This window comes from Mandrillus leucophaeus, unplaced genomic scaffold (assembly GCF_000951045.1).
Source record: "Mandrillus leucophaeus isolate KB7577 unplaced genomic scaffold, Mleu.le_1.0 Scaffold1907, whole genome shotgun sequence".
In the NCBI taxonomy this organism is placed as follows: domain Eukaryota; kingdom Metazoa; phylum Chordata; class Mammalia; order Primates; family Cercopithecidae; genus Mandrillus; species Mandrillus leucophaeus.
In genome coordinates, this window is record NW_012101929.1 from 334699 (window position 1) to 357009 (window position 22311).

The 22311-nt window shown below is 41.9% G+C and overlaps 1 protein-coding gene and 1 pseudogene across 1 annotated transcript; one reads left to right on the plus strand and one right to left on the minus strand.

Moving 5' to 3' along the window:
- Positions 1-14159, plus strand: part of LOC105538383 — a 96663-nt pseudogene extending 82504 nt beyond the window's left edge.
- Positions 14160-17484: 3325 nt separating this feature from the next.
- On the minus strand, positions 17485-20285 carry LOC105538382. Its single transcript, XM_011978224.1, has one exon. The coding sequence runs from the start codon at positions 20032-20034 to the stop codon at positions 17485-17487; it is 2550 nt and encodes an 849-aa protein (XP_011833614.1). The 5' UTR covers positions 20035-20285.
- Positions 20286-22311: the final 2026 nt, after the last annotated feature.

Genomic DNA, 22311 nt, shown 5'->3' on the forward strand with positions numbered 1-22311 from the left:
ACTCAGCAGCACTTTGGGGAATCACTGGGTCAGAGAATTTTGAAGGGCAGCAGTGGCTTGGGGCCTGTATAGCCACAGGATTTATCTTATCTAGGGCTAACAGATGTGCAGTTTCACAGGATATGCAAAGCAGGCAGACTCTAAATGGCTAAAAATCTGCTTATTTGGGGTATGTTTAAAACAATGGGATGTGTAAAAATTTGAGTGTGGTGCCAGAGAGCATTTGAGCTAACGAGTCTCAGCCTGCTGTGAAGAAATAAACAACATAGGGGCCAATATACAGAGGACATCTTCGGCTCATTTATGTAGCAAGTTTTAAAAAGGCATATGCATTAATTCAATATGCCATGTTGCATGAACTGCTATGCTTAGCTCTTTACCAATGAGCATCATACTGAATCGTTTATACTTTAAGTCTGTTGCACTAATTCTTAAGCAACTCTTTTAAACTCTAGTAATAATTTCACAATGAATGATAATAAGGCAGTTCCCAGGTAGCTACAGCCAAGATCTGTTTTTTCCATATGAGGCAACATCGCTGAAATGTAAATTGTTGGAGGGGAAAGAATTACAGTGCTACATCATCTGATTTAATGTTTCATTTTAAAAATGAAGAAATTGAGTCACAGATAACCTAAACAATTTGTTTACAGTAACATAGTTAACTAGTGACAGTACTCAACTAGGATCCAGGTTTCTTGGTTGTCAAACAGTTTTCCTACTCTACCATAACAGGCCAAATCTAGCATTTGTGCTAATAATTTTATAAATAGAATCTACCAATTGTCTTCCTCCAACAATGATGCATTTGCTTTTCATACATTCCTCATTTTGTCTTTATCAAAACCTCGTGTTACAGATGATGAAAAGAGACTAAAAATGTAAACAGAAATAAAACCAGGACTAGCATATAGGTGTCCATTCCCAAACCCTTCCTCTCTGTGCTACGTAACGGTGATAGTGGGGATAGAGCTATAGTTGATAGATATATAGTTAATGCTATGTTGCAATGCTGAAATTTTATAATGACCAGCATTTTTCCTTACTAAATCAAAGTGTTATTTGAAAAAAGTAACAGTGAACAATTCTATCAGTTTTAATTCATTCTTAGCAATGGGTGATAATTTCATTAGGTTTTTTTTTTATGAGTATTGTGCTCTGTAACAACTTTATCCTCACAAGAAAGAGAGAGCATGTATGAGGTATGAGAGATGCACACTGTGAGCCTGTTTCTTTATGTTCATTGTTGTTTTGTTTTTCAGACAAAGAAGAATAATAGAGAGCATTTACCATGTACTTTTATCACTAACTCTTATGACCCAGTCTTTTAAACATGTCAGCCTTTGTAAACATGTGTTTAACTACTATCTCAGTTATAAAATTGAAGTGGGAAATGCTTTCAGGTTACTCTGATGTTCTTTTTAGGATTTAAGCACATTTTCTTCATCAAATGATATTATAACCAAATGCAAGTCCAGCTGCTCACTTCCTGAGAAGCCAATCACACAAGAGGTGAGGTGTGGTGAAAGGAAAGCAGCTTTATTAATTAAACAATAGCTGTTGAGAAATGCCTAGGTGCATGCCTCCAAAACACCATTTCAAATCTTAGCTTTGGTAAGGAGTTTAAGAAAAGAAACTTGATATGAGAAACATACTTGAGGAGTGAGGGATACAGGGACTACATGTCTCATTCCAATGGCTGTCTTGAGTTATTGTCCAGCTGGAGTGCGAACTGGTGCCATTTCAACAATGACTGAGTCATAGATTTACTGCTTTGAGGTAATCTGTAGATGGGGAGGATTCCATAGTTGAGTCTCTATGCCTGGTTCATTTGAAGATTAGCCCCTGAAATTTCTAAGCTAGCACATTAGATAAAGCAGCACAGTGAAAGGAGTGTCCAGTGGGAAGGGAGGGAAACAAAGAGTTTCAAAAAGAAAAAGAAGTTTTAAAATTCATTTTGAAGCTAAGATACTTTAAGATAGTTATCTTTAAAGCTAATTTCAGCTCCTCAAATTTAAAAAAAAAAAAAAAGCTGACTATACGGTAAGCACAAAATTTACATTTATATGCAGATATGAGGAAAGCAAGAGAATCTGCTGTGAAAGGTGAATATTTCAGAAATATTTGTAGTATGCATATTTCAGAGTAAGTTATGCTGATAACATGTCAATCTTGGAACATAGATCACCTGTAACTAAAGCACTTCACTGAGTCATGTTAATTTTATAGAATAAGATATTCTTTTCTTAGTTTATTACTCTTCATTTATTGCTTCTTGTACGAAATGTTCCACAAGAAAAATAACACTGATGACCAGGCAACAGCATTTCATAAGTGTCTCTGACATTAATCAGTGTGCTTGAATCCAAGGAGCTATTATTTTAGACACATTTAAATCCTGATTGCATTTTATTCTGCCTTGGCAATGTTCACAATGTGATCTTCATTAGAATGTATTTTAAGCTTTCACATGCTGGCATGGCCATTATTTGTATTCTGCACCATGAGCAGTAAATCATGTGGAAGGTGCCTAGATGCAGAGTTCCAGGGTCCAAAATTTGCCTTCTTTTGGTTTTCATTTTGTTCCTTAATATTTCTCTTGAACTGAAAGGAGGTTCAGAATATAACTGTCTCTGAGAACTAAGCACAGTAATGAGAATCTCAGATTCCTACCATTTTTAAATGAATTTGAAGATGTCTACTCTGCTCCTCTAGTACCTTCCTTAGTGGGCCAACGAAAAGTAGTTTGAATATATCCACATATCTTGGTTCATGTCAGAGCTTTGCAGAATTACTTCTATTGCTTTGAGTATTTTGAGAAAATGCTAAAGGGCCTGATGTCTTGCAGTTCTTACTACCACCTGCACATGTGTGTCTCTGACCAGGAAGTTCTTTTAACTAACTTCAGAAAAGGGCCTGGAGCCCTCACACTTATTCATTCCCCTTAGTATTATGGAACTCTAATACAAGGAGCCAATTATGGTGAGTTTTCCATTTAAAAACATGTGAATTAGGTCAAGTTTGGCATCCAGACCTAAGTTCCCATAGCAGGTACCCTTTTTTTCTGCTTACTTTATTTTTTTGTGCCTTATCTATGGCACATTCTACAGTGTCACATAATGTTGAAAATCATGGCATTTAGAATCAAATACTTCAGTTAGTATTTGAGGCCATAGGCTCTTGGACCCCCAAAAGTTTACTAAAAGTCACTTGTGTGAAAGAAAAATATCTTGGGGCTCCAAAATCACTAAGCTAAAGAGAAAAGTCAGGCTGGAAACTGCTTAGGGCAACCCTGCCTCCCATTCTATTCAAAGTTACCCCTCTGCTCACTGCCATAAATGCATATCTGATTGCCTCCTTTGGAGAGGCTAGTCAGAAACTCACAAGAATGCAACCATTTGCCTGTTATCTGCCTATGACCTGGAAGCCTCCCCCTTGCTTTGAGTTGTCCTGCCTTTCCAGACCAAACCAATGTTCATCTTACATATGTTGATTGATGTCTCATGTCTCCCTAAAATGCATAAAAACAAACTGTGTTCTGACCTCCTTGGGCACATGTCCTCAAGACCTCCTGTGGCTGTGTCACAGGCACGTGTCCTTAACCTTGGTAAAATAAACTTTCTAAATTAACTGAGACCTGTCTCAGATTTTCGGGGTTCACACTTGCACGAGGCATGTTAATAGGAGAAAAGAAATGTAAATGTATTTAATGTGTAGACATGAGAGACTTCAGAATGAAGATCCAACTTTCTAATAAGTAACAGAAACTTGTATACCATCTTGAAATTACAGAAAGAGTGTAAACTAAAAGTATGTCAAAAAACAGATTTTAGTGGCAAGGCAGGTTATAGGAGGAAGAAAGGAAGAGGCTTGGCTAGATGAAGATGAAGTCTCTCTCAAAGGGAATAGATAGTAAATGTTTCTTTTCAGGTTTCTTAAGGTGTGAGACTCTCAGTCCTTCCTGGATCTAGGAAAGATGTGGAAAGCAGAGGTATGGCTTCATTAATGGAAACGCTCTACAAATACAAATTTTTCCCACCAGAAAACAGCTTTCCAAGGCCACTTCTGTTCGCTGGCCAATTGGCAGCCATTTCAAAATATGTCGAAAAATGTATCTGGGGGTAAAATTTTTTAATTTCCTTCAAATTTGAATACTAGCTCCCCACTTACAAGCTTATGACCTAAAGCAGTGGTTTTTAATGGGGTAATTTTGTACCTTGCCTGACTCCTCAGTGGGGCTACGAGTATATTTGGCATTATCATGTTTATTCGTCAGGGTTCTCTAGAGGGACAGAACTAATAGGATAGATGTATGTATGAAAGCGAGTTTATGAAGGAGTATTGACTCACACACTCACAAGGTGAAGTCCCACAATAGGCCACCTGCAAGCTGAGGAGCAAGGAAGTCCATCTGAGTCCCAAAACCTTAAAAGTAGGGAAGCCGACAGTGCACACTTCAGTCTGTGACCTAAGGCCCGAGAGCCTCTGGCAAACCACTGGTGTAGGTCTAAGAGTCCAAAAGCTGAAGAACTTGGATTCTGATATTTGAGGGCAGAAGCATCCAGCATGGGAGAAAGATGAAGGCTGGAACACTCAGCAAGTCTGCTCTTCCATCTTCTCCTGCCTGCTTTACTGTAGCCATGCTGGCAGCTGATTAGATGGTGCCCACGTAGATTGAGGGTGAGTCTGCCATTCCCAGTCCACTGACTCAAATGTTTATCTCCTTTGTCAACACCCTCACATACACACCCAGGAACAACACTTTGCCTTCTTCAATTCAACCTAGTTGACACTCAATATTAAGCATCACATCTGGAGATATTTTTGATTGTCATAAATATACATGGGTTTTGAAGTCAGAAAGACTTTGGACCTCAGTCCAGATTTCTTGGATAAAGTAGTGTGGTGACCTTGGGCAGATTACTCTAGTCTCTGATCCTCATATTTTTTGAAGGTCAAACTAACCAAATTTTAAAAACACCTTAATCAATGTCTGGTACATGATAGGCACTTGATAAATGTTCACTTCCGTTCTTGTCTCCAAACATCTACCCACATCTATCCTGTTCCAAGGGAGACTAGACAAATAAATATTGTTTTCTAGAGTGCCATACTCTACAAAAAGAATCATAATAGATCACACAGGGGAAATGGTGACCTAGATAATACAGAGGGCTGCAAATCCTCATTGTACTTAGACTGGGAAAATATCTCTGCTACCTTTGAGTATATGTCTCCCTATATTAAGTATAAGGATGATGTGGTAAACTGACAATCATTAGAGATTCCACCTTAGAACAGTCACAGAATGAAGATCAGAAAAGCAATGTAGTGATTACAAACAAAAATTTTAAATAGAATAAACAGGTTTAGAAAATTTGGCAATGGGGAAAACATATTATTGTGAAATATCTGATTTTGTTTTCTGTATTATGTACACACATATACAGATACAATTACAGGTTGAGCACTATGAATCTGAAAATCCCAAATCCAAAACTTTTTGCGTGCTCATGTAACACTTAAAGGAAATGCTCTTTGGAGCATTTCAGATTTCAGATTTCTGGATTAGGTATACCGAACCTTTAAGTATAATGCAAATATTCCAAACTCTGGGACAGTCTTAAATTTGAACACTTCCGTTCCAAGCATTTTAAATAAGGGATACTCAACTTGTATATACATATGCATACATACACACATATACATGTATCTACAAATGTATACATTGTGTGTGTGTGTGTGTGTGTGTGTTTGTAAAGCCATAATGTAAAATTCACTTCTTTTGTGGTAGAAAAATTTCGAAAAACACTACATTATATTTGGATTTTAGGATTTGGTTTTTATTTCTAACAGGATGTATTCACAATACGCTACTCATAATGTCTTACCCAGTCAGTCCCCTTTGTGATCACTGCCATCAAATTCTAGGGTGACTAGGCAACATTGGAGTAGGGCAGTCTGTGAGCATAAAACACAATGTAAGTGTTTCAGTGAAAAGGATCATATATTTATTTTTGGTGCTCTACTTTCGTATGACAATATTCTAAATAAAGTAGACCGTCAATAAATAAATAACTGTTTATTTTATTTCAGGAAGTAGTATAATAACAGGTGAAACACCACTCTAATGCCTTCAGAACCATGTCCTACCACCTGCAGAAAAACTTATGTGCTGGCTTAACAGATTTTGAAAAAAACAATCTTCATTTTAATTTTCATTTTCTCTTCTAGAAGGGTTAATAATTGGTAGACCAGGGATATAACCCAAAATAGTGCCTGTAGATATCAGATATTTTTTTGAAACAAGTTCTCACTCTGTCTCCAAGGCTGGAGTACAGTGGCATGATCATGGCTTACTGCAGTCTTGACCTCCCTGGGCTCAGGTGATCCTCCCACCTCAGCCTCCCACATAGTTGGGACCACAGGCATGCACCACCACACCTGGCTAATTTTTTCTATTTTTTTGTAGAGACTGGGTTTCATCATGTTGCCCACACTGGTCTCAAACACTTGAGCTCATGCGATCCATCAGCCTCGTCCTCCCAAAGTGTTGGGATTACAGGCATAAGCCATCATGCACAGCCTAGATATCAGATTTTAACAGGATAGAGAAATGTGACCCAAATGATAGTATACATAACTAAAACAAAGGATGTAATGACTAAATTCGAATGACTAGAATGTGAATGACTAAAACAACAACAAAATGCTATTTAATGGGATAATGTCAACTTGAAATGGAGTAATGTTAACCTAAAAGGAGATCTCCAGCGACATGACAGTATGAATGATATAAATAGCAAGTTGGTAGATACCACAAATCTGGGTTGGGGGGTGATGGTTTGGCTTTGTGTCCCCACCCAAATGTCATCTCGAATTGTAATCCCCACATGTCAAGGAAGGGTCCTGGTGGGAGGTCATTGGATAAAGGGGGCAGTTCCCCCATGCTCTTCTTGTGACAGTAAGGGAGTTCTCATGAGATCTGATGTGTTTTAAAAGTAGCAGTTTCCCCTGTATCCTCTCTCTTTTCTGCTGCCATGTAAGACGTGATTTGCTTCCCTTTCACCTTCCTCCATGGTTGTAAGTTTCCTGATGCCTCCCCAGCCATATGGAACTGTGGGTCAACTAAACTTCGTTTCTTTATAAATTACCCAGTCTCAGGTAATATCTTTATAGCAGTGTGAAAACAGACTAATACTGGGAGAAAATGTTTTAAATGATAAAATCAGAATCCCTATGAGTTATCACAGACTGGTAAATGACAAGTGAAATCTAACAAGATAAATTATAATAGGGATAAGTATAAAGTCTGGTATTTGGATCCAAAAAGCCAACTATACAAATACAGCAAGTGAAAGACATGACTTAGCAACAACGCATATATTTAAAAAAGGAAAAAAGAAAAAGTGAAAAAAAGAAAAGAAAAAGACTTGAATATTTTAGCTTAAAATGAATTCAAAATGAGTCCACACTTAAAATTTGAATTATAATTAGGTTATAATTAATACTGGGTTATAGTTTATGTTAATTACAACTATAGTATTTTAAATAAAGGAGCTGACAATCTTTCACAGACCATAACTGAGTATAGTACTCAGTTCTGTGAGCCATTAAAAGTTTGTTTATATGAAAGCAGTCAACTGATGAAAGAATTTGAAACCATTTTATATGAAGAACAGGTAAAGGAACTAGAAATGTTCAATCTGAAAAAGAGGAGCTAATGGATGAATACTTAAATTCCTTATGTTAAACTCCCAAAGAAGAAATTGGAGCTGTTGGGTGAAAGTTACCACATGTCAGCTTTCACCCTGGTGAAGGTTACCAAATATAGGGAAAAGTTTTGCTGTCTATGGAAGTTGTAAGTTCCTGGGTAAAAAGAAAGAGTGACGTATTCACTTGGAATCCAAACAATCACTTTGCAGGAATGTCGCAAATTGGATTAAAGTGTCGGAATGTTTTACTATACAATGACCTTCAAGGTCCTTTTCAACCTTCGAGGTAAATAATTTTAAAAATAATTACTGTATATACTATACATCATTTTGTGACGTTAGGATTGTCCTTAAATTTTTTTTTAAGGGAGAATGTAAAAAATCCACAGGATTACAAATCCTTACATTAAACATTTTAAATTATATATATTAGCTGACACTGTTTTGGCATCAAGCAAACTTAAAACTCATAGTAGGATAAATGTGTATTTTAAAGGAATAAGTATAACAAACCCCAAGATAAATGTCAAGTACTCACATGAATACTAATATGTCTCTGATCCCTAAGAGATTTAAAGGGACAAAATTCAGTATGAGTATTTTCAAAATATCTGTATAGTTTTTTTCACACATATAAAAAACTAAAGGTATGGCAGATTATTTTTTCACTTTTTATTTTGGTTTTGGCTAAATGCAACCTGAATCCTCAACTTCAGACTGATCTACTGGGAGCAAATTTGAGATGGCTGCAGATATCCAGATGTTCTATTTGTTTGGTGGCTGGCAAACAGCCCTTTTACTTCAAATACTGCCCACTTTGGCAGACTGGTTTGTTGATTACAAAGAAAAATCCCATTAGGACCACCCCTAATAAGATGATAGTCTTTAGATTATCCATCATTAAAACAACAAAAACAATACATAAATCACCAAAGTTGAATTACCAAAGTACTGCTGAATTTTTGTCATTTATTTACAAATTCCCCTCTGAACAGGCTCTTTCTTGTCATTTGTTTGCTTTGGCAGGCCACTTATCAAAACAGAGAGTCTAAAAAAGCATCCCAAATAAAATGACTGGTTCCACTAATCCACTAATCACGTCCTCAACAGTATTGTTCATTCTTACATTTCTAACCACCTTTATCACTGCTTCTGGGAAAGCGACTATATAGTATCTAGGCAGTAAGGGATCCTTTAATGTATCATAGCACAGTTTGGCACACCAAACCCTAGTGTAACATCCAATCATCATGAAACATTAATCCTTAAAATATTAGGTCGTCAAAATAAAACATTTATCCACAACGGTGTACATACAAATACATGAATTAATGATTTCCAGAAGCTATGTGTTTGGTGCAGTTTAAAAGTCACAGCTATAAATATCAAAAGGCAACAGAAAATGGTAACAATAAGTGAACACAAATGCCCCAATATATTGCTTTTATTTTGGTAATTTCATGCACATTTGCGTTTAAATAATTTTTTTAAGGTAAAAAGAGATAATCTGGCCAGGTGCGGTGGCTCACTCCTATAATCCCAGCACTTTAGGAGGCTGAGACGGGTGGATCATGAGATCAGGAGATCGAGACCATCCTGGCTAACACGGTGAAACCTCGTCTCTACTAAAAATACAAAAAAATTAGCCGAGCATGGTGGCGGGCGCCTGTAGTCCCAGCTACTCGGGAGGCTGAGGCAGGAGAATGGTGTGAACCCGGGAGGCGGAGCTTGAAGTGAGTCAAGATCGCCTCACTGCACTCCAGCCTGGGTGAGGGAGCAAGACTCTGCCTCAAAAAAAAAAAAAAAAAAAAAATCCTGCAACATCATATGTTGTCTGTTACGCTATAGAAGACAATCATATTTTCAAATATTCCTTCAGTCACTTTCTCATCATTATTAGTGGACAGTATTAGTTCTATTTTGATCATATAATGTATCACAGAATATCACAAGTGCAAACAAGGATGAAGAGAAAATGAATGTTATGTGCATTTGTAAAATGCCACAGCAACTATTCATTTGTTACTTGGTCACCTTTTCTCTGGCCAGGAGAAGCTAGGGCCTTAAGCTTCACAGAAAAGTTGGTCTGTCTTCCATTTTACACATATGAGAGACCCTATGCACACACAGGCACACATAAACACATTCATAAATTATTTTAATCAAACATAAAGCATTTAACCTGTAAAAGCAAACTGTAGGAAAAACAAGAGGTGAGTTACTCATTTCAATCTAGGAAAGAATGTCATATCTTTCTTTGAAAAGTGAGGAATATAACAAAGGGCCATAGAGTAAGTTTTTTTCCAAATAAAAATACGCTTGTGGGTTCTTTAAATATTATCTTAGCTCAAAGTAGCTCTATAAAGCATTCAAGTATTCCTAGGGGTGGAATATGATAATATGTGAATTCTTTAACAGTGTTTTAGCTGGTCATGTAATTCGTTATTATGAAGAGGAAATTAAATCAACATATTCATGCTGTTTTTCTTATAAAGATAAAAGGATGTCCAGTTTGAATCATTGTCAAGTTGTCATTTTTGAGGAGAAATCGCATTACATAATCTTCACTTTCAGTGCTCAAAATCAATCTTTTACTTATAACAAGTTAGGGGAGAAGTAAGTGACTTTTCTCAGTTGAGACTTGTTTCTACATGTCTAAATATTGAGCTATTCAGGGTCATGATAAACTCCACGAAAAAGAGCTGAAGGCCTTAGACACATGTAAGACCTTTGTGTACATGGTTTTCAAGAATCAACTTATTTAATTTAAAGTTCTGTTTCTGTGTCTCTGATAAGAGGTTAGGAGAGATTTCTGTATTTTGTAATAATCTTTATAATTTGTTTTAAGTCCTTTAGTTACTTTTCCTATGGAATCTGTGATAAATTTAATTCTGCAATGAAAAATGTTAGGGTATGTGGTTCACTGAACACAGGATATGACCTGCAGTCGACACAAAGTAAGTTAAGAACTCAATGCCCCTATCAAAATGAGTACAGAACATTCATACGTGTATGAATATCTTTCTCATATCGCATCACTCTCACACTGACTGCTCTTCTGCCTCTCACTTCCACCTTTTATACGCCTTATGATGACATTGCACCAACACAGATTATCCAGGATAATCTCCCTATTTTAAGGTTAGTTGATTAGCAATCTTAATTCTTCTTTGCCATGTGAAATAATATATTCATGTTTTCTAGGGATTAGGACACGTACATCTTCAGTGACCATTATTCTGTCTACCACACCTGCCAATAACTACATGGGTGAGCTTGAAAATGGTTCCTTTCACAGTGGTGACTTCAGATGAGCTCCCAGCGCTGGCTTACGACTTTAGTGCAGCTTTGTGAGAGACCCTAAAGCAGAGGTCCCAGCTGAGCTGTACCCAGATTCCTGACCCACAGAAACTATGAGATAATAAATGTGCATTACTTTAACTGCTAAATTCTGGTAATTTGTTACACAGCAATAGATAACCAATACAGTACTTAAAACTAAATTATTGTTTTTATTTGCACATTTTACCTAGGTTTTATTTTTGCATCCATTTAATTAAAAATAAATGTACCTTATTGATTTCAGGTTGTGGAAATTACAGGTTACATTTAAGTTATTCAAACCAATAGTTGGAATGATCAATTACCATAGTGTTTAAAATGAAAAGCTCCAATGTACTACCCTCACATAGTAATTATATGAAATCAACAATAAAAATCACTCTTATTTTAGCTACAGACTAATTCTCAGAATATGATTACAGTATAGGAAGATGATCAGCCAGAAAAAAAGGCATGGTAACCTAGCCACACCACAATGCTTATAATTATAAAGAAATTGTAGTACATTCAACTGAAATTTTAGCTGCTGGAATCAAATTAATGTGTTGCTAGTTACATTTTCACTTCCTCCAAAATCAAGGATGTTTTCTCTTTTTTATAAAACAGGGAGCACCAAGAGATGAAATTACCGTAAAAACTAAAAAGCTGATTTATCTTGCAGTGTTTTTTGGTATATTCAATGGGTGATATGTATACCAACTGATCTGTAACTGACTCACTTAATTGGTTAAACCATAGAAATAATGAGTGAAGTTAATTGCCCTAGATAGAACAGAAACTCAAGACTCTTTAGCACTATGTTCCTCTCTGCCAAATGAATACTGTTTTTTTTTAAATAAATCATGGATATTAACAAGCTTTGCCATTCACTAGTGAGAAGCTATAAATTTGTATATGTCCATATGTATGTATTTTGTGTTAACTATTCAGAGAGACTGCCTGTTTAATGCCAATCAGTTGGGTTTCACTGTTACTTCCGGGTAATGAAGAATAATCATATAAATGGTTTTATAAATTGAAACTAGTACGTGCTAAGCATGTTTTCATATATTAATTAACACCCCTATTCAGTAGGTATAATTATTCCCATTTTATAGATGGGGAAATTGAGGCAGAGAAAGACTAAGCAACTTGCTTAATATCACATAGCTAGCAATTGCCGGTGCTAGGATTCAAATTCTGTTTATCCCCTATACTACACAAGAGTTCCAAGAGTTTTAATAGTCTTAATTGTTCTAAAATTCAGATGCCTAAGTAGAAAAACTATATTTATTAGTGTTATGAATTGTGTCCCCCCCCAAAAAAATTCATATGTTGAATATCTAAACTCCAGTACTTCTGAATGTGACCTTATTTAATTAGTTAAAATGAGTTCACTAGGGAGGCCCCTGATCCAATATAATTGCTCTTCTTATAAACAGCAGAAATTTGGACAAAGGCAGACACACACAGAGGGGATACAATGTGAAGAGACACAGGGACAAGACAGCTATCCACATGCCCAGGAGAAAGGCCTAGAACAGATTATTGCCCCATAGCCCTCAGAAAGAACCAACCCTGCCAATATCTTTCTTTCGGGCTTCTAGCCTTCAGAACTGTGAAGCTAAATTTCTGTTGTTTAAGCCATCCAGTCTGTGGTACTTTGTTAAGGTAGCCCTAGCAAACTAATATGACGAGTATTACTTTCTTCTAGGTGGTAATAGAAATAAGGAAATTTCTCTGAGAAGACTCTATCTCTGACTGTCAAATGCTGAGCCTACACTGTTTTCTAGTGAATTTTTAAGTTTTATTTCAGTTGGTGGTTTCATGCATTACTTTATCGAAGCACATGAGGCAGTGGTTCAAGTAAGCAACCTCCAGTTACCAAGTCAAGGTGGTCGAATCCTATGGATGGGAGTGCGGGATCACAGCCACCGGGGCGCGGGGTGACAAGAGGAGCTGGCCTGAACTTCCGGACCTTTGGGCCTTCCAGGAGAATTGGATTCCAGCCTCACCAGGAGCTGAAGTCATAGCCTCAAAGCCTGAGAAGAGTGTGGCATCTTCTGTCTTTATCACCATGGCACCCCCGCGCCGTGATGTAGCTGTGGTTGAGGAAGGGAGGCAGATGGTTTGTGAGGCCTGGTGTGGCCTCCCCTGGGAGGCTCCTATTCCCATGAAGGCACCCAGAGCTGGCTTACAGGGGAAACCCAGCCCCTGGGCACCCCCTGGCAGGGCTGCAGCGACAGTGCCAGCTGCACCTCTGCAGCTCTCCAATGAAGGATGCTCACTCCCTCCTCCTGACCTGGACCTCCTCCCACCCCCACCACCGCCCCCTCCGGTGCTCCTGCGTTCTGAAGAAGAGACTCCTGTTCCAATGGGGGCCTCACTCATTGCAGACTTAGAGCAGCTGCACCTGCCCCTGCCCCCACTCCGACCACAGGCCCTGGCAGAAGGACCTTCAGTCCAGCCTGGACCCCGCCCCTCAGGCCTGGGGAGGAAGAGCTTTCGCCTCCCCCAGCAGAGCCTGTTGAGAGATAGTCGTCCACAGACATCTGTGCCTTCTGCCACAAAACGTGTCCCCCTAGGAGCTGACTGTGGAGGCCATGAAGAGGCCGTACCATGCCCAGTGCTTCACGTGGCACACCTGCCTCCGCCAGCTGGCTGGGCAGAGCTTCTACCAGGATGGGCGACCCCTCTGCGAACTCTGCTACCAGGACACGCTGGAGAAGTGCGGCAAGTGTGGTGAGATGGTCTGGGAGCACATCATCAGGGCCCTGGGCCAGGTCTTCCACCCCTCCTGCTTCATGTGTGTGACCTGCACCCGGTGCATCGAAGATGAGCTTTGCCCTGGGCAGCCAAAACAAGGTGTACTGCCTGGACGACTTCTACAAGAAATTCTCCCCCGTATGCAGCATCTGTGAGAATCCCATCATTCCTTGGGATGGGAAAGATGCCTTCAAAATCGAGTGCATGGGAAGAAACTTCCATGAAAATTGCTACAGGTGTGAGGACTGTAGGATCCTCCTGTCTGTGGAGTCCAGGGACAAAGGCTGTTACCCCCTGGACAACCGTCTCTTCTGCAAGCAGTGCCACATGAAACAGAGTGCTGCTGGGTGCTGCTGAGAGCGCCGCTGGGTGTTGGGCAGTGAGGGGACCACTAACCTTGGCTGGGGCCCATTCCTGACTTGGTTTCCCTTCCTGACCTGCTCTTGCACTCTTTCCTTCTGAGCTTCCATGGGGACCAGCCTGTCCAGGACACAGCGGGGCTGAGCGCCCCCAGAACTTCCACTCTACCCTCTGGGCACGAGAAGGCTCCTGGACCATGAGTGTCACTCCCAGAATTCCCTGCTGGCCCCACCCCTCTTCCAGGAGGAAGGTGGGGGGAGTCTGGCCAGGGGAACTTAGACCCCTAGTATTGACTGTAGCTGTCTGGTAGGGGTGCCAGGAACAGTCTGGCTTGCAGGGTTGAGCCATTTGAGGAAAAACTCCAAGATCCCTTAAAAAGTGCTTTTTAGGCTATCCACGGTGGCTCATACCTGTAATCCCAGCACTTTGGGAGTCCGAGGCGGGCGGAGAAGCATTTTCCACATTCAACCCTGCCAACCGATGTCCCACAGGACATGCCCTTATTCGAGCTGCTTCTTTTGATTCCGCTTTTATATTAAAGGGTAGAAATGGAAATGGGAGTGTGAAGGCAATGCTGCTCCTGCCTAGGCTCCACTAGCGGGGTATGAAGAAGTGAAGGAATGGGTGAGCAGTAAGAGGAAATATTGCTTCTCTTGTTCTGAGGCCTTCAAAGACTCTAATAGGCCTCTTCCCACTTCCCCTGCATTCCCTTGCTCAGAGCAATACCCATGTTCTTCATCTATCACCACCACCTCCGTAAGTGCTTGCAAGGCCGCGACACCAGGCCCACTCCGACCATCACTACTGGCAGCACCTGGAATCCTTCCCCTCTTCCTCCACCACTACAATTTCTACTCTTTCTCCTCTATCATACCAGCTCTAAATTTAAACCCAGTAGGAAAAAAAAAAAAAGACCTGCATATACCCATATTTCCAAACATACAGGGGCCATTAGGATATACAAAATATTATAGTATCTGTCCCTCTCCCCAACAAAAGTTAAGGTGTTTGCTCCCCAACAACCCCCTTCTTTTCTTGTACTCTTGTCCCAGGTAAACCAAGTCCTTACTGTTTGTCACATCTCCGAGAAAAATTTCTGATATGGTAAGATTATTTTTGTTGTTCACCCCTTATCTCACCATACTCATTCCAAGAAGATGTCCAGATCTTTCCCCTGCCTTATCTTAGGGGAGGTTTATGCTTCCAGCCTGTATTTGGTTTTCTTTAATCCTGGACATCTTGACAAAATTATGCTGACAGAAGAGTGACTTAGAAAACAGAAAGAAAAGGAGATTTCTGCTCATGATACCTAAGCACCCCTTACTCTATGCGAAGACCCCAGAAGAAGGCAGGGACTCCCAGGAGAATGGCTACATGCTGCATGTAAGGAGGCTGGACCCTAGGCATCAAGGCTTCCACCATCAGCAGACATTTCCATCTCCCACTGGCCCCAGAGCAGCAGAAATGCCCACCTTCAAGGTACTATGTGGACTTAGACAATGAGTGTAGGGGGAACTCATTGTCTAAGTCCACTCCATTTTGTTCTTCATCCACTGTTGACTGAAAAGGGACTTGGGATGGGGGCAGCCTGAGGCTGAAAGCTAGCGTGTGCAGTGAACACTCCCCAAAGCACTGTTTTAATTCAAGACACCCCAGGTCTTTCAGGCAGGCTGGTAGGCAACCAGGAAAATAACTATCCCTCTCAAAGGAAGAAGTCAGCAGAGGAAATCAGAAAAGCTCTCCCTGCATTTCTGTGAGGACACTTTCCCAAACTTTGTCACTGCTCATTTATCTCACTTGAGACCAATGAGACGAGCAGTTTGGTTACTCAAGACCTTTCGTAAGGGCTGGGCATGGTGGCTCACAGCCACTCGGGAGGCTGAAGCAGAGGATCACTTGAGCCCAGGAGTTTGAGGCTGCAGTGAGCTATGATGATCATGCCACTGCCCTCCAGCCTGGGCGACAAAATGAGACCTCATCTCTCAAAAAAATAAAAAACAAAAACAAAACAAAAAACTTTTCATGAGTCTCTTTTGCATTGGCCCCAGAACCACAGAAATGGATCTGGATGTTACTTCAATTGGTTTTATCCAAGGTCACGCTATATGCAAGGCAAAGAAGACATCCCTGATCTAATTTGTATGCCAAATTACGCTCTTTCCTATCTTCTAACCAAACTCACAATAAAAGATTATGCTGTGTGTACCAGATAATAACATATAAGTCTAGCTCCCAAAATGTATTAGACAATAACTATTTATTTAATGAATTAAATGAAATTAATTAAAGTTGCTATCACCTACAGAATTTAACACTACAACCCCCTAAACTCTTTCCCTAAACTTTCATTTAATGAATTAAGTGGAATTCATCAAAGATGCTATCATCTATAGAATTTAACACTACAACTCCCCAAACTTTTCTAAGTTAATTCCCATACCAATGAAAAAATTCAACTCCACAAAAAAGATTTTCTTCTTCCTTTTTCCCCTAACGAGTGTCAAATTATCTCTTCTTCCCTGACTTCCTTTCACCCTTCTTGGCTGCAGCCAGTTGGGGTCTCAGTGAGGTGTGGGTCCATCAGAATTGAGGTGTTACTTCTTTTGGCTTTCGCAGATCTTCTAATGTCACAGGTTCAGCTTCTTCAGAAACAAGCAACTTTGGTGGGGCTAAGACACAAAAACAGGACCTCACTGTAAAACTATTACAACAAAAAGAAGCAAAAATCAACACTGCAGGAGTTTCAAAAGGAATGATAGCACTTGCAAGGAAAAGCGGTGTTTCTAAAATACAACATAGCCTGTAACTCTAAAATCACATGGCTGCTCCCAGCCAAATACATAGCATTTTCAGGAAAAGGAGGTTAAGGGAAAAAAAAAACAAAAAACAAACAAACAAACAAAAAAAACCAGAAAATGGTTGATTTAAAACAGGCTTTATAACTTCAGCTTCTCCAGGGTGTCAACCAATTAGTATCAGCCAACCAGAATCTACCACCTGAAAAAGTTGACTGCAATTAGGAGAAATCCCCTAATTAAAGACTGAATGTTATACTCAGAAGTAGTCTCTCTTTATTCAAATAAATGAATAAAATAAGAAAATAAATACATACATATTTATATGTATGTATACTCACAATGATAAAAAGTACTTAATTTGGGTAATAGAATAATGGATTATTTTATCTAATTTTCTCTACAATTTTGGTTTCAAATTTTCTGTTAAGTAAATCAGTTACTTTTTTTTATCAGAATGGGGTCCTGGGAAATTGATTTCTCTTTGGAGTGCTTCTATCTTACTTACCTTCCTGAAATCAATGAGTTTATGCTGGGTCAGTGCTGCCATTCTCAACTGGCATACGGACTCTCTTGCATTTATAGCAGGCCTTGTGCCGTGGAAAATTCAAGGCATTACACCATGGGCAGGCCCAATTCACTGGGCTGGAGCATGAGGCAGGCTTCTGTTGCTGGGATTCTGAGGCCTTTTTCCTTTTTCGTTGCTTGACCTTCTGCCCCTGAGGCTGGTGTTTCCATGGGCTACTTTTCACACCATGGCTCTTGCTATCCTCCAGAGGCGTTGCCTGGGGCCTCTCCTGATCTTCCATCTGGCTGTGGCTCTTGCTAAACCTCAGCAAGGCTGTGCCCTGGGGAATCACTGGATGTTTCTTCAGGCTGTGGCTGTTGCTGTCCCCCAGGGGGAACATCTCCTGGTGCACCACTGGATCTTTCTTCAGGCTGTGGCTGTCGCTGTGCCCTAGGGGGACCATCTCCTTGGGTGTCACTATATCTTTCTTCAGGCTGTGGCTCTTGCTGTCCCGCAAGGGGACCATCTCCTGGTGCACCACTGGATCTTTCTTCAGGCTGTGGCTGTTGCTGTCCCCCAGGGGGAACATCTCCTCGTGCACCACTAGATCTTTCTTCAGGCTGTGGCTGTCGCTGTGCCCTAGGGGGACCATCTCCTTGGGTGTCACTATATCGTTATTCAGGCTGTGACTCTTGCTGTCCCCCAAGGGGACCATCTCCTGGTGCACCACTGGATCTTTCTTCAGGCTGTGACTGTTGCTGTCCCCTAGGGGGACCATCTCCTTGGGCATCACTGGATCTTTCTTCAGGCTATGGTTGTTGCTGTCCCCCAGGGGGACCATCTCCTTGGACATCACTAAGTCTTTCTTCAGGCTGTGGCTCCTGGTAAATCCCAGGGAGGCTGTCCCCTGGGGCACCACTGGATCTTTCTTCAGGCTATGGCTATTGCTGTCCCCCAGGGGGACCATCTTCTGGGGCATCACTGGATCTTTCTTCATGCTGTGGCTGTTTCTGTCCCCCAGGGGGACCATCTCCTTGGGCATCACTGGCTCTTTCTTCAGGCTGCGCCTTCTGCTAAACGTCAGGGGAGCTGTGCCCTGGGGCACCACTGGATCTTTCTTCAGGCTATGACTGTTGTCCCTCAGGGGGACCATCTCCTGGCACATCATTGGATCATTCTTCAGACTGTGGCTGTTGCTGTCCTCCAGGGGGACCATCTTCTGGGGCATCACTGGATCTTTCTTCAGGTGGTGACTGCTGCTATCTCCCAGGGGGACTATCTTCTGGGGCATCACTGGATCTTTCTTCATGCTGTGGCTGTTGTTATCCCCCAGGGGGACCATCTCCTTGGGCACAACTGGATTTTTCTTCAGGCTGTGGCTGTTGCTGTACCCTAGGGGGACAATCTCCTTGGGCATCACTTGATCTTTCTTCATGCTGTGGCTGTTGCTGTCCCCCAGGGAGATCATCTCCTTGGGCACAACTGGATCTTTCTTCAGGCTGTGGCTGTTGCTGAACTCAGGAGGAGCTGTGCCCTGCTGCATCACTGGATCTTTCTTCAGGCTGTGGCTGCTGCTGTCCCCTTGGGAGGTCATTCCTTGGGGACACTCAGAACCTTCCTTTTGGCTGCAGTTTCTGTTATCCCCTGGGTGATATACCCCCTGGAAATTCTCAGGATATCCATCCTGGCCATGGCACCTCTGGTCCCACAGAGGGGCAGTCTCCTCCTGGGACCCCACTGTGGCCCAAAGACCAGGTGGATAGATCCCCACAGGAGGCATCTGTGGTGCAACTGCTGCTGCTGATTCCATTACTACCGGAGGTGGTAGAGGTGTTGAGTATGGCAGTCCCATTGGTGAAGGCACATGGAATGGGACTGGATGAGGCACCTGCATTGGCAGAAGGGGTTGCATGCCCTGGACCCAGCCACTCTGGGGTTCAGGCATGTAAAACATAGCTGTTGGGGCTGCTACCTGGGCTTCCGGATGTGGCATTCCCAGTGCCTCTGTGGCCACCGCCTCACTCTGTTCTGCATTTAAAGTCCCGGCCACAGGCCCATACTGGCCGGCTTCTGGACCAGGTACAAAATCCTGCGGCATCGGATAGACCTGCATGGATCTCTCAACTTCGCGCAGCCTCCCGCATAACCCATCACGCTCATTCAGCGCCTGCTGCAGGGCAGCCTGCGTGAGGTGCAGCTGTGTTGCCGCCTCCTCATGCTCCAGGCGCAGCTGCTGCAGCTGGGAGGTTAGAGCCCAGGAGGCCGCCTGGCGCTCCTCCACATGCCCTTGCAGCCGCCGAACCTGGTACAGCAGCTGCTCCCGCTGCCTCGCCGCCACTCGCACGCTCAAAGCCAATGCGCTCCAGGTGCAGGCCCTCTTGATGGCGCGCGGCACCCGCGGGTCGGCCACAATGGCCCGAAGCCGGTCCTCTACCTCGTTCCACGGCCGCGAGCGGAAGGCCACGTAAAAGGCTGGGCCGCCGCCGTTCCTGAGGACTTCATTGTTGATGAACCTGATCACATCATTGTGGCGGAAACCGCTGGCATGGTCCCCAAAATTCATCGCCATGGCGGCTGCGGCCTAGTAAAGCAGCTGCCTCACGGTGTGTCGCCTCGGCTGCCGCCGGCGCTTCCGGTACAGGCTGCTGCCACCAACCAGTCCGCCCCTCACCTCCCCTTTCAGTCTTACTTTAGTCTTTGCTCAGTCCTGGCCTCCTCCTCGGCCTCCTTCCTCCCTCACTCCCTTGTTCTCACAAAGAGAGAAGCAGGTCCGCCTCGCCACACCGAACCCTACCGGCGACTCTGCGACACATCACAGAGAAAAGCCGAGTCGTGCCGCAAGGCCGGCTGGGACCAGCTTCCTTTGGGAAGGCACGTCCTGAATGGAGAATCGCCATGTGGCTGAGCTGGGAACTGCAGTGCGCCCAGAGAAGGAGAGGGTAGGGCAGGTTTTTTGGAGATGATAGAGTGGCTATTTGCACACTCGGAGTGGAATGGACCCCCAAACACACACACACACACACACACACACACACACACACACACACTTCTGCTCTGAAAGGGAAGGTAGGTTAAAGGAGCTCAAAGACCTTCTGGGTGGTGTTGGGGGACTGGAAGAGTAGGGGGATGTAGGTGTAGATGGAAGAGAATAAAGTTGCAAGACTCCCAGTTCAGGGAAATGAATAGGGTACAAGCTGGTGGAGTAGATGCCCTTGTTGGGCCAACAGTGGGAACCAGGCTCAGTTGTATACCCTGTACCTGAGTGAAGTGAGAGGCTGGCAGCTGTTAGAGGGATTACAAGATTCAAACCACTGGTGAAGGCTAACCAGGGACACTAGAAAAAGCACCACTACCATGGCTGAGTGGATAAGGCAGGAAGGGAAGACAGACCAAGATGTTCTGGGAAGACAGGGAGCTATCAAAAAACAGGAGGCCACTACTAGGATGCATGACCTGATTCGGTGAAAAGGAGAAGACATTTCAGAACTTAGCCTGGTCAACCTAAAAGGAAGAAACTGAAGCAAAGTTAATATAAGTAGTGAGTTTATTTGGGCCAAATTTGAGGACTATAATGTCAGAGTATAAATTTAAGTTGTCCTAATATATATACTCCAATTGACAGTTACAAATATTTTTTAAGAGAGAGTTCCAAAGTTATTTATTCAAAATTTACCTTAAAATAGCATAAACTGTTAATTGACTATACATTATTATTTGTGTTACAAATTTTACAAACATAAAGATAATGGGTAAGACAACTTGTCAAAAACAAAATGACTTTAAATAATTACCCACAGACATGGATACAGAGGATATGATTAAAGTCCCATACTCATGTCTCTCTGGGACTATATACTTCACCTAGCTCAGACTGCTGTAAGATATTTTTGTTTCCTCAGCATCCTGAAATGGAATGCTCTGATGAATGATGAGAAAATGTGTGTGAACATGTGTGAGAAAAGTGAATACTAGGAAAGATGTTGGATCTCAGATGTTTCTGAGGGCTTTCAAGAGGATACCAAAAGCCATATGAAGAAATTTTCTATTATGGTGTGGGGGAAGGAAGGCTGCTGTTTGCTCAGTTCCTTCTCTTATACCTCTCTGTAGCCATACTGTCCTGAAGCCTCCCGCATAGTTCCTGCCTCACTCACTCTAACAGGAAGGATTTTTCTCTTCTCAACTTTAAAACTAAATTCTTTACCTGTGGTTTGGATACCAGCCTCTTCCATCTCTTCAGGGAGTTTGATCCATTCATAGCGCTCCATTTTCTTCTCTGTTTCAGTCTCTTCCTCTTCACTGGCTCCTTCCCATCACAGTATGAGTATGTTCAAATTTCTTTCCCCACCCGGTAGTACAAGTTTCTTTTAACTTGACCTTTCTGTAGACTTTGACTCTTCTAACCAATCCCTTTTTGAAATTCAATCCTCTCGTTTCTTCTGTGACACCAAACTCTACTGATTTTTTCCCCTCTAGCTGCTCCTTCTTAGTTACTTTATGCTGCTTGCTGTGCTTTCATTCACCTTTTAAATACCGGTGTCTTCCTGAGTTTTGTCCTAAGATCCCTCAGACCTCAGACACCCTCCCTTATTCCAGAGACTCTCTCTGTGTGATCTCATCTGTTCTCTTGTTATAAGCTATCATATTAATTGCTAAAGATTTCCAAATTTTTATGTATAGTCGTGCTTTGCCCCTCCAACTTGAGACTCACCTAGCCAAAAACCTCCTACAAACTTTCACATGGATCTTGCATAAGAGCCGTTTTCTCCATAAGTCCTAAACTCATCAATACTACTTTGGACAAATAGCTTGTCAAGTTTCTTAACATTTCTGAGGATCCACTTCCTTA